Genomic DNA, 25,142 nt, shown 5'->3' on the forward strand with positions numbered 1-25,142 from the left:
CCACTCTCCAGCTGCCCAGCTCTGAAGGCAGTGCCCCCACCAACGGCAATGTAGACGTCAGGGTAGCAGTACCACAACGTGCCCCCCCCCCCAAATAACCTTGCGATCCCCCAACTCTTTAGTGGGTCAGGACCCCTACAATGACAACACTGTGACATTTCAGATTTAAATAGCTGAAATCATTAAATTTATGACCGTGAAATTGACCAAAATGGACTGTGAATGTGTAGGGCTCTACTTATAGATGTGAACTGTGAGAGTTAGGCAACATGACTTATCTACAATGTTTTTAACAGTTAGCCCTCTAAATAATTTGCAGCAAAAATGCGGCATCAGGAAAATTAGGTTATTGACAATGCCGTTGCCTGCATTAAATTATTGCCACATCATTTAAAAGTCTCTGCGTGGCTGTTTTTGTTCCTTGTTCTGTGCTAGATCTCCCACTTGGGCCTTGGCAAGCTGAACAGAATGCTGATTTTTTGCCAACTAGTTAGCAATGGCTATGCCTCAGGACTGATCCTTTCATCTTTTCCATCTATAAAGTATTTAGTATACTTCAGGTATACACACACTGCAACAAAACATATGTATTACTGAGTCACAGAGCCTGGGGTCAGTTGATTTGGACTTGCAAGTTTCAGGCTGCAGGGCTAAAAATTGCAGTGTCACCAGTCAGGCTTGGGCCTGAGCTCAGAGACCCTTCCCCCTCAGAGTTTCAGAGCCCAGGCCCCAACCCCAGCCCAAATGGCTATGATGCAATTTTTAGCTCTGCAGCCTGAGCTTCATGTGCCCGAGTCAGCTAACCCGGGCCAGCCGTGGCCATGCTGCATATCTTTTATTGCAGTGTACACATACCCGTTGGGTGCTGTACAAATAATAGTTTGTAATGTTCTATTTGTCCTTATATGGCAAAAGCTGTTACTTTGCAAGGTCATGCATCTAAGAACTAAAAATGTGGGTTATGTTTATATGACTGGGGACTGTCCAGGAAAGCAGTGCCTCTGAAAGACACGTAGGTGTCATGGTGCATAACCAGCTGAACATGAGCTCACAGTGTGATGTAGTGGATAAGAGAAGACTTGCTATCTTTAGCTATATAAGCAGGGGACTTTTGAGCGGAAGTAGGGAGTTCTTGTTATCACTGTATACAACATTAACTGGATCATTACTGGAATACTCTGCTCAGTTCTGGTGGCCAAGCTTAAAAAAGGATGAGGACAAAATAGAAGGATTTCATAAAACGAGCATAAATTACTTCAAGTCTGGAAAATGTACCTTACAATGAGAGAATGAAGCTCAAAGTGTTTAGCTTAACAAAGAGCAGGTTAAGAGGTGACCTGATCAGCATCTATAAGTACTGTACCTGCATGGGGAAAAATTGCCAATACCAGAGGATTTTTGTAATCTGACAAAGGCATAAAAGATCCAATGGCTATAAACTGAAGCCAAATAATTTCTCCCTAGATATAAGGCACATAATTTTAATATTAAGCTTAATTAACTGTTGGAACAATTTACTTAGGGATACGGTATTCTCCTTCACTTGAAGGCTTTCTATCAAGCTTGGATGTCTTTTTAAAAGATATGCTGCATCACCACCAGAAGTTATGGGCTTACTACAGGCAGTACTTCTTGCAATTCTATGGCCTGTATTATGCAGGAGGTCATACTATATAATCATAACGGCCCCTTCTGGCATTAAAATCTAAGACTCTCTCCTTTATGGAGCTTCTGGAGATAGCTATTGGTCTATATTTAAAGAGAATTTTACTCTGTTACACAGATCCAGAAAACGTCTGTTTGTTTGTTTGTTTTTTTCTCCTCCTTGCAGTTAGATCAGAAAGTGGTTGCAAGTGAGATGTTTAAGGGTAAAAAAGACAATTATCCTCAGAGTGTTCCCAGGCTCTTCATCAACACTCGACTTGGTGAGTAGCACTCAGAAACCTGAACAAGGAATACTTTGTACTTTTTCCTCTCTCTCTTTTCTACTCATTTCTCTTCCTGCCATAGTATTACTCCTGACCTTCTCTTTGGTTTCTCTTTTAGGCACCGAAGAGATAAACCCTAAAGTCCTTCAGGTTTTAGGAAATGAAACAATCAAGGTGAGACTTTGTGTCCTGTGATTACTGTAAAGCTTCTGCAATGATTCAGTGGAAGTGAACTCTTTACCAAGTGTCTGGATTTCCTGACATAATGTATTAAGAATTCTACATTAAATTAGGGAGTATCTATGATGATAACTCTGTGCTGAGGTGGTAATGTTCCAACTGCAAAAACTGTAGTTTTGAGGTGTGTGTAAATTTGGATTATGTAGATTTTGGAATTGAAAAGAGTGTTTTCCTGCTGGTGGAGATGATACAGTAGGTGAAAGGGGCTAGAGTAGGCCAAAATGCATTATAGCCATGAGTTAAATTTGGCCTTTCAACACCACTGTGAACTGGATGGTGGTATCTTCTTGTTTGGTGGAGAAATTGAGGTATGGATTAGGACCAGTTTAAATCACATAGGCAGGCCTGAAAATAGAAGCCAGAATGCTTGTCTGCCACCCCCATAAACTGTATGCAGTGTTGTTATAGCCATGATGGTCCCATGATATTAGAGAGGCAAGGTGGGTGAAGTAATATCTTTTATTGGACCAACTTCTGTTGGTGAGTCAAATTTTTGAGCTTAGAGCTCATCTTCAGGCCTGGGATTATATATAACAATGAAAGATATCAAATTCCAGACCTGAAGACGACGACCTCTGTACGAGCTCAAAAGCATTTATATCTCTCACCAACAGAAGTTGGTCCAATACAAGGTATTACCTCACCACCACCGCCACCCTTGTCTCTCTGACTCCCATAAACTGACTTGTCAGTGCTTTCTACATTGGAGGGCAAGAAGTTACTTTTGGAAATCATAACACTTGTTTCAGTATGCAGTTCCCGTGGTCAAGTATGACCGGAAAGGATACAAGGCAAGAGTGCGGCAGCTACTTCTCACTCAGAATGCCATCTTCATTGTTGAAGAAGCCAAAATCAAACAACGAATTGACTATGCCAATCTGACAGGTAAGGCAATTGCAGGACACATGATTTTTGCTCACTTAATGATTATAAGTGGGAGCGAAGACTCCAGATGTCTGTACATAAGAAGACAGTGTTAATAGAGTAGCTTTTTAACTTTTAATACCCTAAAATTGGGATTTGCCAAAATGGAGCCCCTACTAGTGTGCACTGTAAATATTCTTTTTACAAGTGTGATTTTTGGGATGATTCCAGAATTGATCAACTACGTACACTTGCTACATGGGAGTGTCACAGTCTCCAAACGCCAGCCAGAGCAGTGTTAATCCCTCAGCTCTTTGGGACATTGCTTAGTTTTCCAGGCCTCAGGCATTTAAAGTTTTATTGGTTAGGATACGCTAGAAAAATGCTAACGAATATTACTCAGAAATAATTTGTACCCAGGTCAGCCCTTGGCTGATGTACTGTGGTCACCACTTGACTTTACCTTGTCTGTGAAATCTCTTCATACCTACTTACTCCCACCTCCCTTCCCACTCTTAGTTCCAAAACTCCCTACAGTCCCAGACACTGCAGTCTGCAGCATTATTGCAAGTCTCCTTTCCTCCCTTCTCACCCAGTTCAGGAATTCACCACTGCATTGCTCCAATCCTGATCTCACAGTCTTCTACTGCGGACATAGTTGTCAACATTTGAAAAAAGTTTTCAAGGGCAACACCAATTCAGGGGGTTGGGTCCCACAAGACCCTATCATTGCAGGGCTGAGCATGCTTCAGTGAAAGGTTATTTTAATTTGAATGTCCTAATCTCAGGCTGCAAAATGTTTGCATTTTAGATTTTAATCTGAAATACTTCTAACGCCCATCATATATTAAAAACCAAACACCCCCCAATCCTTTTAAAACAAAATGCTACACTGCACACAGTTCTATACCTGGAAGAGAATGAATCATACATGAGATGTTAATGCACAACTGGAAAGTGCTCAGATACTATGGTGATGAAAACAGTATAAAAACCTACGTACAATAGAATTTCTGCATACTTCAGGTTATCTGGGTGGGCCCACTAGGGTGTGTTCAGAGGGAAGACTGTAGGTTCAGTCTCCTCTCATCTACATCTCAAGGAGGGGATGGCAGGTCGGTTCTCTTGTAACATTCTCTGGGGCATATGTCCTCAGTGAAATCCTCATTCGCAGGGATAACTTAGGCATTTCCTGACTTTTGTTTTATATTCTCCAACTTAGCAACGCCATTAATATATTTTTATATTTAATGTATGTTTACATTTTGGGCCAAGCTGTAGTTTGAGTGATTATTGGGAGATAGGGACAGAACAATAAGCGGCTGTTTCGTTCTCTTCCAGTCGGGGCACCATATAACTTGTTTGTCACACACATGACAAATTTCTAAAATGCTTGGAAAACTGATGGAGTCCTTTGTACTCAGTTCAGGCTTCACAAGGACCTCTAGTATTCAGACTGTCTACGCATCAAAATATGTTGGAGTCAAACAGCATTTCTGTTTTGCAGGAATCTCAGTCAGCAGCTTGAGTGACAGTTTGTTTGTGCTTCATGTGCGCTGTGAGGATAACAAACAGAAGGTAGAACCTCATCTGTGTCATTCACTGTCTCACTATCCATAAGTGTTGAACATCCCAAACTGTATGAAACAGCTGCAGGTCCTGAGTTTCGGGGAGAAGGAGAGAGGGAGTATTCAGAAGCGCTGGAGAGAAGATATAGATAGAATGCAGGGTGGTACCTAGATCTAACTTACTTTTGATTTAGCACCACTTTCTAATTGGGTTGGGTTTTTTTTTTTTGTCATTGTCCTGTACTAGGGAGATGGGTTCCCTCATAGATGCCGACTTCCCCTCTGCCCCATGGGTGCTGGACCCCTGCCTCTGGCCCCACCCCTGCACCAGCCTCGCCCTGCCCGAATTCCATCCTCCATCCCCAAGTCCCCACTCCTGCTGCCTTCCCTGAGCACATCACATCCTCACTCCTCCCCCTCCCTTCCGGAAAGTCCTAAGCACTGCCAGACACCTGTTTTGGGGGGGGGGGGGGTGGACAGGAGCGGGGATGTGGTGCGCTCGGGGTGGGGGGGAGAGGGAGGAGGTGGGGGAGCTTGGTTGCCATGGAGTCGGTGCCTATGGGTTCCCTGATGGATTTCGCAGAAGTTTGGATTGGTTCTGTGTCTTGGCCTTAGTACTAACAGCATCAGAAGTAAGCGTTTTAAGTCCATATCAGGAGATTTATATTATGATCTCCAGCAAGTGAAGCTCATACAAATACAAAGACAGATTATCCTGCAGGCCCTTGGGGATAATTCTGGGCTCTTATACGCTGAAATGAAATGTTGAAAATTAGTGATTACAAAGATCTTTTATGGCTTTTTTTCAGGGAGATGTTGTACTACAAAGTGATCATGTCATTGAGACACTAACCAAAACTGCCATGAGTGCTGACAAAATCAATAATGTCAACGTCAGTCAAGGCAGGTGAGTTCCGTTTTTGTTCTGAACAGGGTACTCTGTTCAAGCCTTGTTGGGAAGTGAAAAGAGTTACAGTTAATCTAAACAAATAATTGACTTCAAAACCTCCTTATCTGCATGTTACTAATGACTTTCTCACAGAAATAGCAGATCACTTGTCACTGCTGTATGATGCAACTGTAGCTGTACTGACTGCCATGGTAGCTATGACATCATTCCTTTTATGTCACTGACAGAGTGAGGAGTCACTGTGGTAACATGCAGCCTGTAATACTAGCTAAATACATCTAAGTAAAATAAGTTACAATAAGGAGCACACAGTTCGAGGGCTGGCTCAGGTCCATTCCATGTCAGGTGTGTATGCTTGCCACATGCACTGGTGCCGGAACCACCCCCCACAACCCCCCCCCCCCAGTGGAATCCATAGGGCCAGCTCCAGCACCCTCTGGTGTTGTGTGCATATGCAGCAGTATAAGGAATATCGCCAGTTGCCCTTGCCCTCCTCCCCGCCCTTTCAATTCCTAATTGCTGCCAGTGACAGTGCTGGAAGGAACTTACTTAGCTTAGGGACAGGGCGTGCCCCATGTCCCCGGACTTCAAACTGTGTGAGCAGTGCAAGAAGCCCATACCAATCAGCGATCCCCTCCAAAGCTGCTTGAAGTGCCTGGGGGAGACTAACGTGCACAACTGGTGTAGAATCTGAAAAGGATTCAAGCCATACACTAAGGAGTGGGACATAAGGATGAGAGTGCTCATGCCACCAACACCTTGGGATGAGTGTCCTCTCTAGAGGAAAGCCAGCACTAGGGGCACTGCAACAATCCCCATAGTCACAGCATCACTCCCCTACACTGCAACTCTCAGTATCACTCACGCCAGCAGTTTCGGGAGCTGTGCTACCAGTCTTCAGAGACCCACCCAAGTCCTTGGCACCAATCTCTGGACTCTCGGCACTGGTTCCCAGACTCATGGTGACGATCACCAGAGAATCAGTGCCAGCTTCCCGAGGCATACTGTCAGTCCCCAGAAACTTGGCACCAATCCCTGAAGCCACAGTGCCGGTCCTCACGGTCCCACTCTGTCACCGGAGCCCTGGCACCAGTCCCCAAACTTGAGGCATCTATCTCCAGAATACTGTTGCTGATTCCCCCGAGCACCATCGCCAGACATGTGGCACCCTGATATGGGGCTGCGATACTGCTCCCCAAGTGCGAAGCACTGGACCACCTGGTATGGTGGGAAAATGGAAGCAGCCATGGGCCCGACCTGCTTACCGAGGAAAGACCCTTCCTCCTTGGGCTCCAAGGATGAGGAAGTCACAGCAGCCAGGCACACTCTGCAATGCCACCGGGTTTTCCCCCGCGGCTGCCAACAAGCACATGGCTCCAGAGCCAGTGGCCTGCACCTGGCAGTTCTGGAACTCGGGGAGGATTCCCCCCATTGCAGAGTCCCAGGTACAATGCTCAGTGCCTGGGGCATCAGAAGGACAGTCGGCAACTGTCTCCCACCTGACTCAGACAAGGGATTGCTTCAGGGTACTCAGGAGCCTCCACTAGCTTTGGATGAGGCTGCGCCAGCCAGGAAAGCAGTCAGTCCCTTCCCCAGTTCTAGCCTTATCTTCCTCACCCAATGAGGCAGTGATGGCCAATCACATGTGGTGCCACAGGATGATTTTAAGATACACCAAGAACTACTTAAGCATGTGGCCACTAATCTTGGACTGGAAGCAGGAGTGTCAGAACCAGCTGACATGTTTGACATCTTGGCTGCAGTGGCCCTATCTAGGGACACCCTGCCTGTCCACGAGGATGTCGTAAAACTGGTCAAGGTCTTGTGGCAAACCCTAACCTCCCTGTCCCGTTGCAAAGCATGCAGAGAGAAAATACTATGTCCTTTGAGTATCTTGATTTCCACCCCTCCCTGAGTTCCCTGGTTGTCTGCTGCCAATGAGCAAGATAGTCAGGTCAACCCAGTTCAACCCCCAAAAATAAGGACACACACAGGCTCGATCTTTCCCGCAAAGAAATTTATTCAACCGCCAGCCTCCAGTTATGTGTAACGAATCACCAAGTCCTGTTCAGGAGGTATGATTTCAATGTGTGGCAATCCATGGCCAAGTTTGCGAACTCATTGCCACAGGAATCCAGGCAGGAGTTTCTGGCCATACATGAAGAGGGCAAGACTGAGGTGAGGGCTTCCCTCCAGGAGGCCTCTGACAAAGCCAACTCCATAGCCAGAACAATGGTGTTGGCCATTTCAATGAGATGGGCATCGTGACTGCAGTCCTCAGGCCTTTCTGCGGAGGTTCAGCAGTCCATTCTGGATCTCCCTTTTGATGGATTGAGCCTGTTTATTTAACAGATGGACAGCAGGTTGCATGGTCTGAAAGACTCTAGGGCTACATTATGCTCCCTGGGCCTTTATACTCCTGTGCCTGCAAGGAAGCGATTTAAACCCGGCAGCCTCAGAGATCTGTAGGCCAGACCAGGTCAAAGCCCTACCGAAAGAAGCACTAGCCGCACTCACCCAGTGAGGCTCTACCCAATACACACTGGGAAATAAGCAGATATTTTGTGTGTGCCCCCAAGGGCCACCTCCCAGTCTACAACCCAGGAGCCAAGCACACTTTTATTTTCAAATGGTCTGTTGCCCTACCTCCCTGCTTGGGCCACTATAACGGTGGATCAGTGTGTGCTCAGCACCATAGCAATGAGGTACACCCTCCAATTTTTTTCCAACCCTTCTTCGTCCCACCCTTCCCCTTCCCTCTTCAGGGACCCTTCTTATGAGCAATTTCTTGCCCAGGAGGTGCAAAGCCTCCTGTAGGTGGGGGCTGTATGGGAAGTTTCAAAAGAACCGGCAGGGAAAGGGTTTTACTCCTGCTACTTTCTGATACCGAAGGCCAAAGGGGGTCTATGACCAACCTTGGCCCTGCGAGGTCTCAACAAATATCTCAAGAAGTTGACATTCTGCATGGGCTCTTTGGCCTCCATCATCCTCTCCCTTGATCCTGGAGATGTGTATGTCTCAACTTAACAGATGTGAACTTTTCTATTTTCCATGGGAACAGAAGGCTCCTACGATTCGTAGTCGGGCAGATTCACTACCACAGTGACTCTCCAACTTTTGTACTAGTGACCCCTTTTGACATAAGACTGAGTGCGACCCCCTCCTTATGAATTAAAAATACTTTTATGTATATTTAACACCATTATAAATGCTGGAGGCAAAGCAGGGTTTGGGGTAGAAGTTGACAGCTTGTGACCCCCCCCCCATGTAATCTTGCGACCCCCTGAGGGGTCCTGACCCCCAATTTGAGAACCCCTGCACTACAAGTTTGCAGTGCTCTCATTTGACCTCAGGGTGTTCAGATTTATCTGTACCTTGACAATTGGCTCATCAAGGGTTACTCAAGAGCACAGGTCTGTAGTCCAAGCCACCTGCCAAGTGCTGGGCCTGTTAATAAATGAACAAAAATCAACACTGGTGCCGGTGAAAAGGACAGAGTTTATAGAAGTCTTTGACTCTACTCACACCAGAGCCTCTTACTGGAAGCCAGGTTCTGAGCAATGTCGGATCTGATTGCCCAAGTCACGACCAATCCGCTCACCACAGCCCAGGTATGCCTCAGACTGCTAAGCCACATAGCAGCATGCACCTATGTGGTTCAGCATTCAAGACTGCATCTCAGACCACTGCAAATGTGGCTGACGTCCATCTGCTCCCCAGTCAGGCATCACTTGGACAAGGGCCTCACAATTCCACCACAAATACTTACCTCCTTTGCATGGTGATCGAATCCGCACAATGTAACCAGAGGAGTTCTGTTTGTAACCCCACAGCCTATGGTGTCAGATGCCTTGGCTTGGGGTGAGGAGCCCATTTTGGTCCCTCGGGACTCAAAGCTTATGGTCCCAACAGGAGCTGTTGTTAAATAGAGCTCAGGGCCATCCGTCTGGCTTGTGAAATATTCCTTCCCTAGTGCTTGGGCAAGGTAGTGCAAGCGTTGACAGACAACACAGCTTCAATGTTCTATGTCAGCAAGCATGGGGGAGTGCGGTCAATGGCCCTCTGCCCAGAAACCCTTCACCTGTGAGACTTCTGTATCCAACACGCTATCCATCTGGAAGCCTTACACCTCGCTCTCAACAGGTCGTCCTTATCTCACCATAAGTGGTCCCTCACCCAGAGGTCATCAGGACCATCTTCCAGAGGTGGGGAACTCCTCAAATGGAGGCAAAACAGAAAATGCCACCAGTTTAGCTTCCTGCCAGGTCTTGACAGTGGTTCACTATCTGATGCCTTTCTTCTGTCATGGGCAGAATGTATACCTTCCCACCAATCCCACTTATCAGCAAGTCCTCCTGAAGATCACGACAGACAAAGCACGAATCATTATGATAGCCCTGGCATGGTCTTGCCAGCATTCATGGACTTAGCGGTAGCAGCCCCTTGGATGTTTGCCAACCACCCAGATTTGTTCTTGTGGGACCACAGGCAATTACTGCATCCAAATCTTGCCTCCCTGCACCTGGCAGCATGGATGCTGTATGGCTAAGCTTCAAGGAAGAGGCCTGCTCCACACAGGCCCAGCAGGTTCTCTTACGAAACAGAAACCCCTCCACCAGAGTGACTTAGCTGGATAAGCAGAAAAAGTTAACCTGCTGGGCATCTGAATGGAACTTTTCTCCAGCTCAGTCGTCTTTACAATCCATTCTGGAATACGGGCTCCATTTAAAGCACCAAGGTCTGGCACTCATCAATCAAGGTGCACCTGGCAGCCATATCGGCTGTCCACTCTCACATCCAAGGTAGATCATTCTTCTTACATGCAAGGATGATCAGATTCCTTAAATGCCTTGAAAGACTTTTTCTGCAGGTCTATGATCAGGTTACCTAATGGGATCTCAGCCTGGTCTTCACCAAGCTCACTGGTCCTGCCTTCAAGCCCCTTGCATCATGCTCTCTTATATATTTTGTGGAAGGTTGCCTTCCACGTAGCCATCACTTTGGCGAGACGAATCTCCAAGATTAAGGCCCTGACCTCAGAACCCCCTTCTACGGTGTTCTACAAGGACAAAGTCCAAGTGCACCCCAACCCAGCCTTCGTGCCAAAGGTGGTATTGCAGTTCCATGTCATCTTCCTGCCAGTGTTCTTCCCAAAGCCACAAAATTCCAACGAGGAGAGGTATTTGCATACTCTGAACATAAGATGTGCCCTGGCCTACTTTGAATGAACCAAGTCCTTCTGCAGGTTTATTCAACTTTTCATTGTGGTTGCTGACAGAATGAAGGGTTTCCTGGTGTCATCTCAGAGAATTTTGTCCTAGATCACTGCCTGCTTGTGGATCGAACCACCACTGGAGGAATTCAAGAACCTGAGGAGAGAGCGTGACCAGTCTATCTGGTCCCGGTTCGGCCTGTACACGGGGAGGGAACGGCATTGGAGAGAATATCCCAATTCTACTGAGCTCAGGACCCAGTGGTCAGAGGTTATTTGAGCCCAGGCGTGGTAGAAATGGGATAGACGGTTCAAAAAGGGAGGAGCAGGATACGGGCATTGAACTGGTGCTCCATCCTTGGGCGCACCTTCGAAAGTTTGGCTTTGAGCTTGAAGGCTGCTTAGCTGAGCCCTGGCCCTGTCCGGAGGACTGAGATGGGTGCCTCCTGTCACTCCTGCCCTCTTCCTAGCGCAGGCCCCCAGTCAGGACATCATTTTGTCACAGTATGCCACCAGACAACAGGCTAGAGATGTGCCATGTTTGGTAGAGCAGTGCTTCAGTCTACAAGTCTGAACTCTGGCCCCTCCTCCTGGGGACTGCTTGGGAGTCACCTACTTGGAATTGACATGAGCAATCACTCTAAGAAGAAAAAATATTTACCTGCCTTTTGTAGCTATTGCTCTTCAAGATGTGTTGCTCATGTCCATTCCAAGACCCACCCACTTCCCCTCTGTCAGCGTAATCCGACAAGAAGGAACTGAAGAGGTGGCAGGTCAGCAGGGCCGTATATACGCTCCTGGGTGCTCCACAGCCAACCCGACGAGTACTGCTAGGGAAAAACCTTCTGCCGATCATGCACACACCTACTTGGAACAACAGTTATGAAAAGTAGGCACCTGGTTTTTCTTTGAGATGTGTTGGGTCATGGAATGGACATGAGTATTCTCATTCCCCTCTGTCGGAGTTTTGGCAAGAAGGACCTGAGGGGAGGGGCACAGCAGTGTCTTATACCAGCGCATACATGCGTGACTCCAGATACCACTGGGGGGGAAACTTCAGGCACCAGTGCATGTGATGAGCATATACACCTGACATGGAATGGACATGAGCAACACATCAACAGTTATGAGAGGCAGGTAACTGTTTGTTTTTTGTGAACTTTTTGCATTGTAATGTAGCATTGGCCAAGTGTTGCTGTGCTCGGAGACAAACATTTCCAGTAAAATAGCCACAATTATACTGTTCATGAATAAGTTGGGACTTAGCTAAGGTACCATGTGAGGACTCTTCCTGTTTCTTTCAGCATAAAATTTACAACTGGGCAAGGCAAAGAAGGAATAATTGACTTTACTTCAGGATCTGAACTGCTCATAGCTAAAGCCAAAAATGGCCACCTTGCTGTGGTAAGTGTCTTCGGGTGTAAAAGTTCGCACAGCTTGAGAAGGAAAGTAATTAATCTAAATGTGTTTAGAAAAGTGGGTTTTAAATTATGATCATCTTTGTTTTATATAGCACCCTTGATGTGCGTCAAGTTCTCGACACACTGCAGGAAGCGTTTGCATTGCAACCTCTCTCCCATTCTGAGACATTTGAGGGCGGCACACCTCTTTTCCTGCAATTACCAGGAATTGTTCAGACTTGCCTAGGCTGCGTCTCTAGCTATAGTGGTGCAGTTCAGTATTTCCACCTTATCTGTTCCAAACCCACATTAGAAACTGTTGATTTTAGAGCAGAAGAAAGAAACAGTCCTTTACCCCAATCTCAGCTCCTCTCTGGGACTGAAGTAGCCATATTGCTGCTTGAACAAGACCACTTGTCATACTGTTCCAGATTTGTTCCCCTGTGCTGCCATGTCACAGATAAGTCCAAACACATTGAATCTAAAAGGGAAAAGTTCCAAAGTCTCCATCTCAGTTTCAGAGTGGCCAAGAGGTCAGTCCTAGAAGGGAAATAGTTCCTAAGGTGGAACTATCTAAGCTAGCAGCCCTACAGATAGGGGTTTGAGGAGGGCAAGCGAAAGGAAAGTTACTTATTCACATAAAACAGAAGACTTGTTGGAATTTGGCCAGGACACTGAAACCCGCATCCCTTTTCTGAGCTATGGACATCTTCCATAGTCCCCTCAAGACCCCCATTTGCTCTTATGCCTACATTATGCTATATCCCAAAATATTTTTTGATTTTCAACCCTATGGGACTGTCCACTAGCGTTTGCCCATTAGAACAACTTTGTGGACTTGGGTTCTACCACATGGAACAAGCAAAGCAAATCTTCCTCCAGTGATGTGCCAGACTGCTGGGGTAAACTTTTGGGAGTCTGGCTGAGGTTTAAGAAACCCTGACTTTCTGCATGGGCAAATTGGTGCGTTTGCTTTCTGATTTACAGAATCTGGCTGAGTTTGTTAGATCAGGACAAGTTCATACTTATTCTGCATCCCATACAGGGTAACACTATTTCAGTCCAGACTTTGGTATCTTCATGGGCTAATTGTTCATGTTTACAGTATCTTTGTTTCCATTCCACTTTCTTCTCAGGTTGCTCCTCGTTTGAATTCTCGATGATAAAATTTGTCAGCAGGACATGCTCTATTCCTCCGGCAGTCTGGATTGCCTTTTATACCAGTGGCTGGACGTACTTCCCTGCAGTTGTGTTTTTTTGCTGCTTTGCTCATTTCTTTTTAATAGTTACCAAAGAACTGTACTTCCATAAACCAAAGTGAAAACAAGAGAATATAATCTGAAACGGCCAAAAAAAGAGAGAAAGCAAGGGGGAAAAAGAGGGGAAAAAAAAAAAGCACTCTCTCTTACTGGCAAGGGCCTGGTTTGTTTTTACAGCTGGGGCTCATAAAAGTCATGAACATGGTTGGGCTCAGTGGGAGTCAAGGTTGTTATTGATGCACAGACCAAGCCCTGAAGTGAAATTACTGTCATGATATGTACAAAAAGCATGGTCCTAAGAGACACAAAGTGGCAGATCGGTATTGTATTGTCCAACTCAATAAAGTGCCATACTTTATCATCAGAGAACAATTTATGCACAATTTTGCTTTGTTGCTTTCTGATGCTTTGTATAAAAATATTAAGAAGCCATATATAAATGAGTAAAATCCTGTAAATATTTTTTAGCTCAGGGGTGAGTTGCACTAAGAAAAGTGGAGCTTCTACGGGAACTTTAATTATGGAAGGTAATGTAGCAAATGTACTCTTTTAAAGCACCTATCTTTCCTCATATGGATCCTGCCTTCCAAAGATGGTGCACCCCCCCCCCCCAAATGCTGTAGTGCCTGTTTCTTATGCCCACCTTCCCAACATGTGCATGCGTGTAAAAGACTTTGCAGACATACACAGCTCTTCTTCCCCTCCACCCCCCGATACCTGAAAGAACCCGCAGGTGTTTATTGGCTCTGGCCCCATGCCTTAGTAGTATTGGTGAGGGATTCACAAGTGAGCGGTTCCGCTATAAAAGTACACCTCCCCTAAAGCCCTTGGTCTCTCTGCCCAAGTTGCCATGTGCTGCAGTTATTCAGTAGTGCCATAGGTAAAATCCCTACACATCAGCAGGGGTAGGTAGGGGTTTGCATTCTCAAAATAAACACAGATCATAGAAATTGCTTTCCACAAACACTGTTTTAAATAGAACCAGCTTGGCCACGCACTGGCTGCACTTTGCCATTGAATGCCATGCTATATCATTTTACTCTGTAATAGTGAACTGTGTATGTTAAAGTATTCACTAAAACTGCACAGGGGGAAGGAAGAGTACGAGTGAGGCAAATAGAGCTAAATATGAAGAGTTTTTTTTTTTAAATACATAAATTAAGGAGGAAAAAGCTTGGAGGTGAACTGCTTTCTAGTAAACAAACAGCTGCATCACACTAAGCTGCAACTGCCACAGTTAAAAGTCTACTGCTAGAGCAAGGCACCATGTACTTGCCTTCTTTGGGGTTGGGTCTGCCTTCCTAATTCCAACTGTAATCGGGGCAGTGGCATGCACCCTTTAAGCTCAAAAAACCCCAAACATGCTGCCACTGGTATACAATCAGCTCACACTAATATTTTGTTTTTTCCCTACTTCTGTGTGTTATCAAACACTGCATCATGCCTGGAATGCTGTACACGCTGTAGTGTATATGCTATATTAATGCTGTATACATTGATAGAATCCCCTAAAGTCTGCTAAATAAAATTTTTTTTATAAACAAAAAAGATGAGGGTTTATTTTAGTTGCGTGTTTTGATTTTTTTAGCAATATAAAGGATATTCAACAGGTGAACAACACTGTGTTTATTGTTAGCAGCTACCCTAAAAATCAATACAATTCTTACCTTCTAATGAATGCTGTGCTTCTAAAAGTATCAGCTGGCCAGCTTATGCCTGAAGCTTAAGTTGGGTCATTACGGGCAGTTTTTTGACTGGTAAGGGCAGAAATTCAGTAGAACACAAATAAGCCAAGCCCTGCTGTTAGCATTTATATTTGTGCAGTGTTGGTATGGCTATCTCTGACCCCTTCCCATCAGGCCTTTGACTGGTGGAGGGAAAGCACCCAAGAGGAGATGCCAATTTGAGCTAAGTGCAGATAATTAAGCTGTGGTCTACACTAAAAACTTTAAATATGTGACTGAGGGGGTGTATTAAGTTCACATGCCTGAGTAATAGTTATACTGATCTAAGCCCTCAGCTGTAGTCAGTGGTATGTCAATCAGAAGCCATCTCTTATGTAGCTGCTGCCACTTGGGCAGGTGGTGGATTTGTGGGAGAAGCTCTCCAAGCACTGTAAGTAGCATCTTCACTAGTGTCTGTCTGCACTGCAGTATTTAAACTGTAACTGAGGCGAGGTCAGATGAGGAATGAAAAAATGTGTAAGATCACTTTTCTAAAAATGCTAAAACTACATATTGGAAATTCTGCTTAACTAAAGGTATATCCAACAGTGCTTTTAACTCTGAATATAAACAAGCTCATACTAGCTAGCAAAAGCAAGCTTCTCACAAAAAGAATTTAGTCTCCCATCTCTTGGAAACAAGGACTGAGGCACAATCGCTTTTAGATGATAAAAAGGGACTGTGTTGACATAAGACAGACAGAATGCTAAAAGTTCACACTCTTAAAAAAAACACCATAACCCTTGTTCCGTAGCTTAAACTTTGGGTAACTGATCATTCTTAAGTAGTTGTGAACTGATAATTGTTCTCTCAGACATGTTTCTCATACAGGCCTGCAATGAACTAGGAATACTAGTCACTAGCTTTAAGCACTGATCTGGGAAAAAGACAAAAATAATTTCTAATAAAATTTGCATGTAACAAACATTGATGCCAGGGTATTTATGACCTGACCCATTTGATAAAGTGGACTTATCTGACCAACATACATATTTTAGTACAACCAATACCAACATTACACATCCAGGGGTACAGATTATTGCAACTTACATGATGAAGCACTACAGACTGCCAAACCCTAACTTAGGCCTTGTCTACAGTTCAGTTTTGTTGACACAACAGTGGCAGTGTACACATTGAAATGCTCCTGCTGATGTAACTCCACTGCTCCACCAACATAATAAAACCCCCTCAATGAGCCAGTATAGTCTTTTTGCAACTATGACCATGTTTACACTAAGTCAAGCTAGTTTGTGGAAAATTAAAAAGGTAACAGATGGAGTTTGGAGTGAGATGGGTAAACTACATGTCCATGGTTGCTTCACTTAGTCAGAACAGAGGCCATTACCCATACTCTAGTTAAGAACATATTCAGGAAGTACATTAGATGTATATAAGCTTCTTCCAGGTCCACTGTGTTAGTTGATGAGCTATCACCTTGGATACTTCATTCACAATGTGCTGGCTTAATACCTTGTAAGTGTTACCACAGGAGCAAACATTTGAAATACAGGTAGTTTATAATCATAACTTCAGATTAAAAAACACATGATGAATACATGCAAGTAGCAATCATTCAACAAATCATAACTTTTCCATAAACAACTTACATGCCATATTTTTGTTGCAATTATGTAACGGTAGCAACAATGATCTATCTACATCGTCATATTTTAATCATATAATGTCACTGTCAGTCCACACTGCTTTGGATAGTTATCGAGCAGAACCAGTCATCAGCAGTGGATGCATGTCCCCTGGAAGGGTAGTTGAAGCATGAAGGAACACATGAATCTTTAATGCATCTGGCACAAATATCTCATGAGGCCAACTACAACAGTGCCATGCAAATGCCTGTTCTCACTCATTCAGGTGACATTTTAAACAAGATGCAGGTAATATTTCCCACAAACGTAAACAAACTTGTTTGAGAAGTTGGCTAAACAAGAAGCAAGGCTCAGTGGACATATAGGCTCTAAAGTTTTACGCTGAGTGCACTTTTTTTTTAAACTATACACAATTCTACAATTGTAAGTTCATGGTAAAGAGACTGCACTACAGTACTTGCATTAGGTGAACTGAAAAATACTCTCTTTTCCTTTATTTACAGTGCAAATTTGTAATAAAAATATAAAGTGAGCACTGTACACTTTGTATTCTGTGTTATAACAAATCAATATATTTGCAAATGTAGAAAACATGGACAAATATTTGATGGTATTTTTTACAGCATGATTAATCGCATGCTTAATTTTTAATCGCTCCACAGCCTTTGCGTAGGAATGTTCTAACTCTGGAAAGGGCTGGTGGGAGACCTGCAGATAGTTCTGAGGCCACCGAGCAGCTACTGACCCTGCACTTCTTGTTCTAGGAAACACTTGCAAAGAGGTATTTTCTCCCCCTGTACTTCATGGGCTGCTTCAATTTGCCATTTGACCTGTATTTCTTTCTATAGCATCTGGCAGGATCCAGGTTTGTTAGTTTGAACTTTTTCTGTGTCAGAAAAATAGCTTCTTTTCATATAGTTACCATCATATCACTAAGATGGCCAGGAACCTGCATCATCTGATCCAAAAACCATCATACAACAGCCCTGTGCCCCCTTCCTCGCCTTAGAAAGGTTGAGGAACCATACTTGCAATTCTGTCTTCCCATGTAAGCATTGCTTGTGAAAGCATTCAGGGGGAACCTACGGTGTCAGATGACAGATCATGGTTGTTTTTATGAAGGAGGGGGCTGACAATATCTGGCTAGACATGGCTGCCTGTGAAGGGCCTATAGAGTGAAGAGACCACTCCTTCAGATAAAAATCTCCCCCACTTAGAACCACTGAGTCCCTGACCACAAGGGATATTTTCACTACTGAAGATAAATGTAGCTATCAGGTTAAATTCTGACTGGTGCCCACTAAGGAACTGTCTGGCCTCATAATATGGTGGTCGGCGCAGATCAGTAGAAATAAATAAGAGATGGGCTGAGGCCCCATAGTACCTGCCAGTTCTTCCACAGCTGGAGCTGCTGTCCCTCTCATCACTCCGTAGTCAGCTGCTGGGCGCAGAAGGTGGTGGAAACAACACTCTGCAACAGAATCTGGGAACATTGGCATTAGGACATGGTGATCAGCGCTGCTGCTGGTCACAACCGGATATTTTCCCAGTTCTTTAAGGGTGGTATAAAATCCCTATCCCATTATTCAGTCTTTCCAGCATGAATGATATTGGATACATAGCTATAACCTTTGTCTGGGGCAGCTGCAAACCATAGTTTCACAATACACAGTTCACTCTGAGTCTAGCTCACCTTTTAAAAATATATATATTTTACGATTTGATTCTCTGTGAAGGTGAGCAAGGTAAACTATGCTATTTATTTCCCCTTTGGCAGTTTGCCTTATCCTGCTTCAGCAGTAGGAGCAAAAATGGACTCCAATGCTCTGAAAGTGTTTCAAGTGGCTAATCCTCTCCTGTTCTCTTTTCCAATCTGCTGCCTCTTTTTCCTGCCTGAAGTGAAACCCTATGCAAACTGGGCTGCTTCTTACCCAGTGGAGCTACCCTCTCCCAACCTCCCTGGTAGGAGGGAGAAAGGGCATGCGGAGGCAATCCACTTGGCCTGGGCTGAGGAAAAATTACATCCTATCTGCAGAACCAGCTAAGCTCCCAACAAGGGGAGACCATGAAAAGACCCTTCCTTTTGCCTCTGGCTTTTCTCGCCTTACTCCATCCTCAGAAGGTGAAGTGCAGCTGAGGGGACAGTCTCACCCAGAAAAAGCAAACAGCCCTGGGACACAGCTGGTTAACATTACTGAACCACATTTTAGTTTAAAAATCTGAAATACAGTTTGGAATTTCTCAGAACACTGGCAGCAGAGGTATGGTTGAGCATGCCTGCTACTGCGACAGCAGAAAAAAAATGGAGAGAACTTCTGGAGGCAGGGCAATACCCCACAGCCAGTGACTGACAGGTCTGGTTCTGCCTCCAAGCTGCATGTAGGCTGAAGAACCCCATTGTAACAGATCTGGCAGAAACAATGAGCACTTTAACATACAGCCTGTGTTAGATACACTAATGGCTCCAGTTCTTCAGAAATGGGGACTAAGTTTCAAAAGTGATCAGCAATTTTGGGTATTCAACCACAGACACCTTAAAGGGGACCTGATTTCAAAAGGGTCAAGTTGGGCACCCAAAATCTAGTAATTTGTGAAAATCTGTCACATAGTATAGAAACAAGCTCCTTAAAAACTCAGTGAGAACTTTGCTCCTGTCTGAATTTCCTTACCAGATACTTCTGTTACTACTGTTTAAATGTAAGCTATCCTGCAAATATATATTTTTATTCCTATTACCCTTCCCACTCCTTTGATATATTAAAATTTTCCTGCTACTTGTAATGTATGAATGTCTACTCTAGCTAAATTCTAATCCAAGTATAAAAGAGGAACTCACAGTAATATTTGGCATTTTTTAATTTAGGTTTGTTTTATTTAAGTTTAATGTTAATTCCATGCTGTGTTTCAGTAAGAACAATACAGATTCTGTATCTGTGGCTCCAGTCAGATATCCAGTAGTACAAATTAGCTTCAAGTTACACATACTGAACAAAAGAGGTTGAGCGAGCGAAGGGGGGGGAATAGGGATGGGGAAGGGAAAAAAAATATTGAACACACATGCAGGCTTTTCAATGCCACCTTCAATGCTAACCTGCTTTGAGGAAAAGTAAAAAGTAGGCAAGAATGAGCAGCCACGGATTGTTGAACTGTTACCAGCACCAAATTTTTCAGCAACATTTCAGCAGTTTGGAAACTTTTTTTTAACAGTAAAATCACTACAATAAACGTTCCAATGCAACCTGAAACTTCAAGCTAAACACCCAATTAAGTTTAAACACTGGTATAAAATTCAGTTTAAACAATTATAAAAAAGGAAAAATGCCATCACATGCGCCCTACAGTGCGATAACAAATCTCTCCCCTAAAAGTCTAATGGCTTTCAGATGTAATATTCACTTATAATAATAATTGTCACATCTGGCAGAAGACAATACAGTAATGCTGAAAAAATCTTTATGCAGTCCTGTTAGTGTCTTAAAGAACCTAAAAGCTGGCACCAGTAAAATCCACAGAAATTCACTCTTGCCTTTAAGAACTTTTAAACTGTGTAAAAACAAAAAAACCCAAAAACAACAACAACAAAAAAAAACCCCAAAAAAAAAACCCCCAAAAAAAATAAAATTAAAAAAAAAAGAAACCCAAGAGGGCAGGAACCTAAATTCTGAGACCCAATGTAAAAGTCAGATTTGGTGGTTCTCAGAGTGACACTGAGGGATTTGTTGGGGAGGGTGGGTGTGGTCAGAGATGGTTCTCTTGTTGGCCATGGTGTCTCACTGGTTTTCATCTTCCACATCCTGCAGCGCTTCTTTATTCTGTTCTTCACCTACAAAAGGTGTAAAAACGTAGTCAGCTGCTTCATCATTTCTATACAGGAAACCTACAAAGTTGCTAACATCTTGACATTGACTGTCTTCATGCAGTTCAAACATATATAGAACATTTATAAAACCAGTTTTAATGCAAGTCCTTCCAAGGAAAAAGTTCTGCACTCCAAGCTTGCCACGTTTTTTAAACACTGAATTATGCCACAGACTATTAGTACATGTTCCCAGCTAGGACAGAGTCATCCAAAAACCAATAAACTGACAATGAAAAGATGCACATATCAAACTAGATGCTCTCTGAAAAGGCATAGCCAAGTCAAAATTATGGAATAACTGAAAATCAACACAAACCTAGCGATGACTACAACTATACAACAGATCAAATCGTACTTCCCTAATAACCTCACTTTTACTGTTAAAAAATGAAGAATGTTGACTTAAATGAAGAAATGGTATTTAAAAAATGAAACATCTGCCACTCATTTTGCTTAGGCCTGATCTACATTTGGAAGTTAAGTTGGCATGGCTCTCATTTAGGTGTGTGGAAAAAAATCCACCATCCCCAATCAACATAGCTAAATTGGCAAAAGCCCACGTGTAGATGCATTTCTCTGGCAAAGTGTCCTTTTGCAGATATAGCTTAGTTTGTTCAGGGAACTAGTATAAGCTATTCTGCCAAAAGAACTGTTGCCTGTAATGGCAGCATCTCCACTGGGAGAGTTTATGAGGATAGCTATACCAGGCAAGCCCTTTCTAGTGACGAGAAGGCCACCTCAGTCTCACTGCCAAGTACAGCAAAATAGAGACAACAGATTTCAGGAAGGCGGATTTTGGTAAGCTCAGAGAGCTGATAGGTAAGGTCCCATGGGAATCAAGACTGAGGGGAAAAACAACTGAGGAGAGTTGGCAGTTTTTCAAAGAGACGCTATTAAGGGCCCAAAAGCAAGCTATTCCGATGGGTAGGAAAGATAGAAAATGTGGCAAAAGACCACCTTCGCTTAACCATGAGATCTTGCATGACGTACAAAATAAAAAGGAGTCATTAAAAATGGAAACTAGGTCAGATTACAAAGAATGAATATAGTTAAACACAGGAATGCAGGGGCAAGATTAGAAAGGCAAAGGCACAAAATGAGCTCAAACTAGCTATGGGAATAAAGGGAAACAAGAAGACTTTTTATCAATACATTAGAAGCAAGAGGAAGACCAAGGACAGGGTAGGCCCACTGCTCAGTGAGGAGGGAGAAACAGTAACAGGAAACTTGGAAATGGCAGAGATGCTTAATGACTTCTCTGTTTCGGTCTTAGAAGTCTGAAGAAATGTCTAACATAGTGAATGCTTATGGGAAGGGGGTAGGTTTAGAAGATAAACTAAAAAAAGAGCTAGTTAAAAATCACTTAGAAAATCACCAGGGCCTGATGAAATGCATCCTAGAATACTCAAGGAGTTAATAGAGGAGGTATCTGAGCCTCTAGCTATTATCTTTGGAAAGTCATGGGAGATGGGAGAGATTCCAGAAGACTGGAAAAGGGCAAATAATAGTGCCCATCTATAAAAAGGGAAATAAAAACAACCCAGGAAACTACAGACCAGTTAGTTTAACTTCTGTGCCAGGGAAGATAATGGAGCAAGTAATTAAGGAAATCATCTGCAAACACTTGGAAGGTGGTAAGGTGATAGGGAATAGCCAGCATGAATTTGTAAAGAACAAATCATGTCAAACCAATCTGATAGCTTTCTTTGATAGGATAACGAGTCTTGTGGATAAGGGAGAAGCGGTGGATGTGGTATACCTAGACTTTAGTAAGGCATTTGATATGGTCTTGCACGATATCCTTATCGATAAACTAGGCAAATACAATTTAGATGGGGCTACTATAAAGTGGCTGCATAACTGGCTGGATAACCGTACTCAGAGAGTAGTTATTAAGGGCTCCCAATCCTGCTGGAAAGGTATAGCAAGTGGGGTTCCGCAGGGGTCTGTTTTGGGACCGGCTCTGTTCAATATCTTCATCAACGACTTAGATGTTGGCATAGAAAGTACGCTTATTAAGTTTGCAGACGATACCAAACTGGGAGGGATTGCAACTGCTTTGGAGGACAGTGTCAAAATTCAAAATGACCTGGACAAATTAAATTGGAGAAATGGTCTAAGGTAAACCGGATAAAGTTCAATAAAGACAAATGCAAAGTGCTCCACTTAGGAAGGAACAATCAGTTTCACACATACAGAATGGGAAGAGACTGTCTAGGAAGGAGTATGGCAGAAAGGATTCTGGGATGCATTAACAGGTGTGCTGTAAACAAGACACGAGAAGTCATTCTCCCGCTCTACTCTGCGCTGGTTAGGCCTCAACTGGAGTACTGGGCACTGCATTTCAAGAAAGATGTGGAGAAATTGGAGAGGGTCCAGAGAAGAGCAACAAGAATGATTAAAGGTCTTGAGAACATGACCTATGAAGGAAGGCTGAAGGAATTGGGTTTATTTAGTTTGGAAAAGAGAAGACTGAGAGGGGACATGATAGCAATTTTCAGGTATCTAAAAGGGTGTCATCAGGAGGAGGGAGAAAACTTGTTCACCTTAGCCTCTAATGATCAAACAAGAAGCAATGGGCTTAAACTGCAGCAAGGGAGATTTAGGTTGGACATTAGGAAAAAGTTCCTAACTGTCAGGGTAGTTAAACACTGGAATAAATTGCCTAGGGAGGTTGTGGTATCTCCATCTCTGGAGATATTTAAGAGTAGGTTAGATAAATGTCTGTCAGGGATGGTCTAGACAGTATTTGGTCCTGCCATGAGGGCAGGGGACTGGACTCGATGACCTCTCAAGGTCCCTTCCAGTCCTAGAGTCTATGAATCTATGCTACAGTCAATTTCGCAAAAGAGGTCCACTGAAGTTGCACAGTATATTAGTGTTACCAATCAAAACTGGTATGAATACAGTTTCCAACTTTGCAACTCTAATGCAGATAAACAAGCCAAGAATCCTGGCCTTGAAGTTAAAGGTGACATTTTAGGCAGATTATCTCTCATACTTCTTTGATGCCAATTAGTTTGGAGCTTTTTATCTAGGCTGCAACATGCAGTGAAAAAACAGCTTTTTCATTTGAACTGTTGCCTCAATGAGGTCTAAACTAGTTGTCCCTTCCCACTCCCCCAACTAGAAGCATGCTTGCCATCTGTCTATGCCTTTTCCTGAAATCTAATGGAACTACATAAAGTGAAAAATTCTTAACATACGTAAGCTAGTGCTGCAACGTGCATGGGTCAAGTCAATTGAAGTAATTCAGGTACGTTTTTCTCTATACTACTCTTAACCACAATGAAATAGTTCTGCCTCCAGGGACAACACATAAACAGGATTATCCATTCAAACAATTGGCTGTAAAAGCCAATCAAATCAGTCAAATGACTTTTAGCTTCCAATCAAAATGCCTGCAAAGGGCATCTCCAGGATTAGCATTAGGTATAATGTAAGGGAGATTTTGGAACATATAATTTATGGTGAACAAAAAACCTACCTGTACAAAAAACACCACACAATTATATGACAGATCAACTCAATTTAAAGAGCAAAATAATAGAAGACCTAACTCAGGAAGATGGTTAATATGTACAGAAGATCTGAGCATGCTCTAACAGGCACACTTAAGCAAATACTATAAAACAGACCAAAGTGAAAATACTTTTCATGCCCAAGTATTCTTAATATCTATCCAGTCCAGTTACAAAAATGTCTAGGTCTATTCAGATCAGTTACATTTGATGCCGGGTAGCGGAGACAGGTCATAAATGGGTAGAAAAGTGCTTAGCCCTGGACTGCAGTCAGATACAAGCAATTTATCAGCTGCAGGATACTAGTATGCAAAGCATTATTAGTGACAAGAGGAAAACTGAAGTTGAAAAACTTCACTGAGCCATGATGAGGACTTACAAAGTAGAGTTTTTAGGAAATGAACAGTTGGACTTTCCTTTAGGAATCTACATAGCAGGAAAGAAGGGGAAAACAAATCATATGAAAGACAAGATTACAAGCATGAAAATAAATTAACAGCTTGGATATGACACATGATTAAAAGATAGGAGATGGAGAGCTGTAGAAGCCCAGTGACAGCAAATTTGTTAAGGAACAGGGATACAGAACCTACAGAATTCAATCAGAAGTGAACAGATTTAGTTAAAGCCAAACTAGAACTACAGTTTTATTGGGTCACTGATTTACCAGATAAATTAGTAGTTATATAGTAAAATAAAGTCCTCCGTTCCATTTCTTTTTTTAAGGCATTTCTCACATGTACACAAACAGGTGCATATACATCATGCTTTTTGTATACATCTGTACACATCAGTGCCCATATTAAATGGGTTCACAATCAACAGGGCCATATTACATTCATGGCCATGAAAAAACATCAAGAACCGTAAAATCTGGTCTTTTTGTGCTTTTACCCTGTACTATACAGATTTTACAGTGGAGACCAGCATTTCTCAAAATTGGGAGTGCTGACCCAAAAGGGAGTTAGAGTTGCAAGGTTATTTTAGGGTGGCAATACCATACCATGCCACTCTTACTCCCACTACTCCTGGGGGGATTCTGCACCAAAA

At 43.3% G+C, this 25,142-nt stretch overlaps 2 protein-coding genes across 5 annotated transcripts in view; one reads left to right on the top strand and one right to left on the bottom strand.

Annotated features, from left to right (window-relative positions):
* Positions 1–14,010, top strand: part of MYO1C (myosin IC) — a 139,379-nt gene extending 125,369 nt beyond the window's left edge. For all 3 annotated transcript variants that reach the window (XM_050929287.1, XM_050929289.1, XM_050929288.1), the window contains exons 26-32: positions 1,832–1,925; positions 2,047–2,102; positions 2,918–3,053; positions 4,540–4,610; positions 5,410–5,507; positions 12,027–12,126; positions 13,259–14,010. In XM_050929287.1, coding sequence (XP_050785244.1) covers positions 1,832–1,925; positions 2,047–2,102; positions 2,918–3,053; positions 4,540–4,610; positions 5,410–5,507; positions 12,027–12,126; positions 13,259–13,285 — 582 coding nt within the window. In that variant the 3' untranslated portion in view covers positions 13,286–14,010. The remainder of the gene's footprint in view (positions 1–1,831; positions 1,926–2,046; positions 2,103–2,917; positions 3,054–4,539; positions 4,611–5,409; positions 5,508–12,026; positions 12,127–13,258) is intronic.
* Positions 14,011–19,550: 5,540 nt separating this feature from the next.
* Positions 19,551–25,142, bottom strand: part of YWHAE (tyrosine 3-monooxygenase/tryptophan 5-monooxygenase activation protein epsilon) — a 74,961-nt gene continuing 69,369 nt past the window's right edge. The window contains exons 6-7 of one of the 2 annotated variants that reach the window (XM_050929303.1): positions 24,472–24,518; positions 19,551–20,535 (exon numbers count right to left, since the gene is read on the bottom strand). In XM_050929303.1, coding sequence (XP_050785260.1) covers positions 24,511–24,518 — 8 coding nt within the window. In that variant the 3' untranslated portion in view covers positions 19,551–20,535; positions 24,472–24,510. The remainder of the gene's footprint in view (positions 20,536–24,471; positions 24,519–25,142) is intronic. The other variant, XM_050929302.1, reaches the window with a different exon arrangement.

The sequence above is a fragment of the Gopherus flavomarginatus genome, chromosome 19, assembly GCF_025201925.1.
Source record: "Gopherus flavomarginatus isolate rGopFla2 chromosome 19, rGopFla2.mat.asm, whole genome shotgun sequence".
Taxonomy (NCBI): domain Eukaryota; kingdom Metazoa; phylum Chordata; order Testudines; family Testudinidae; genus Gopherus; species Gopherus flavomarginatus.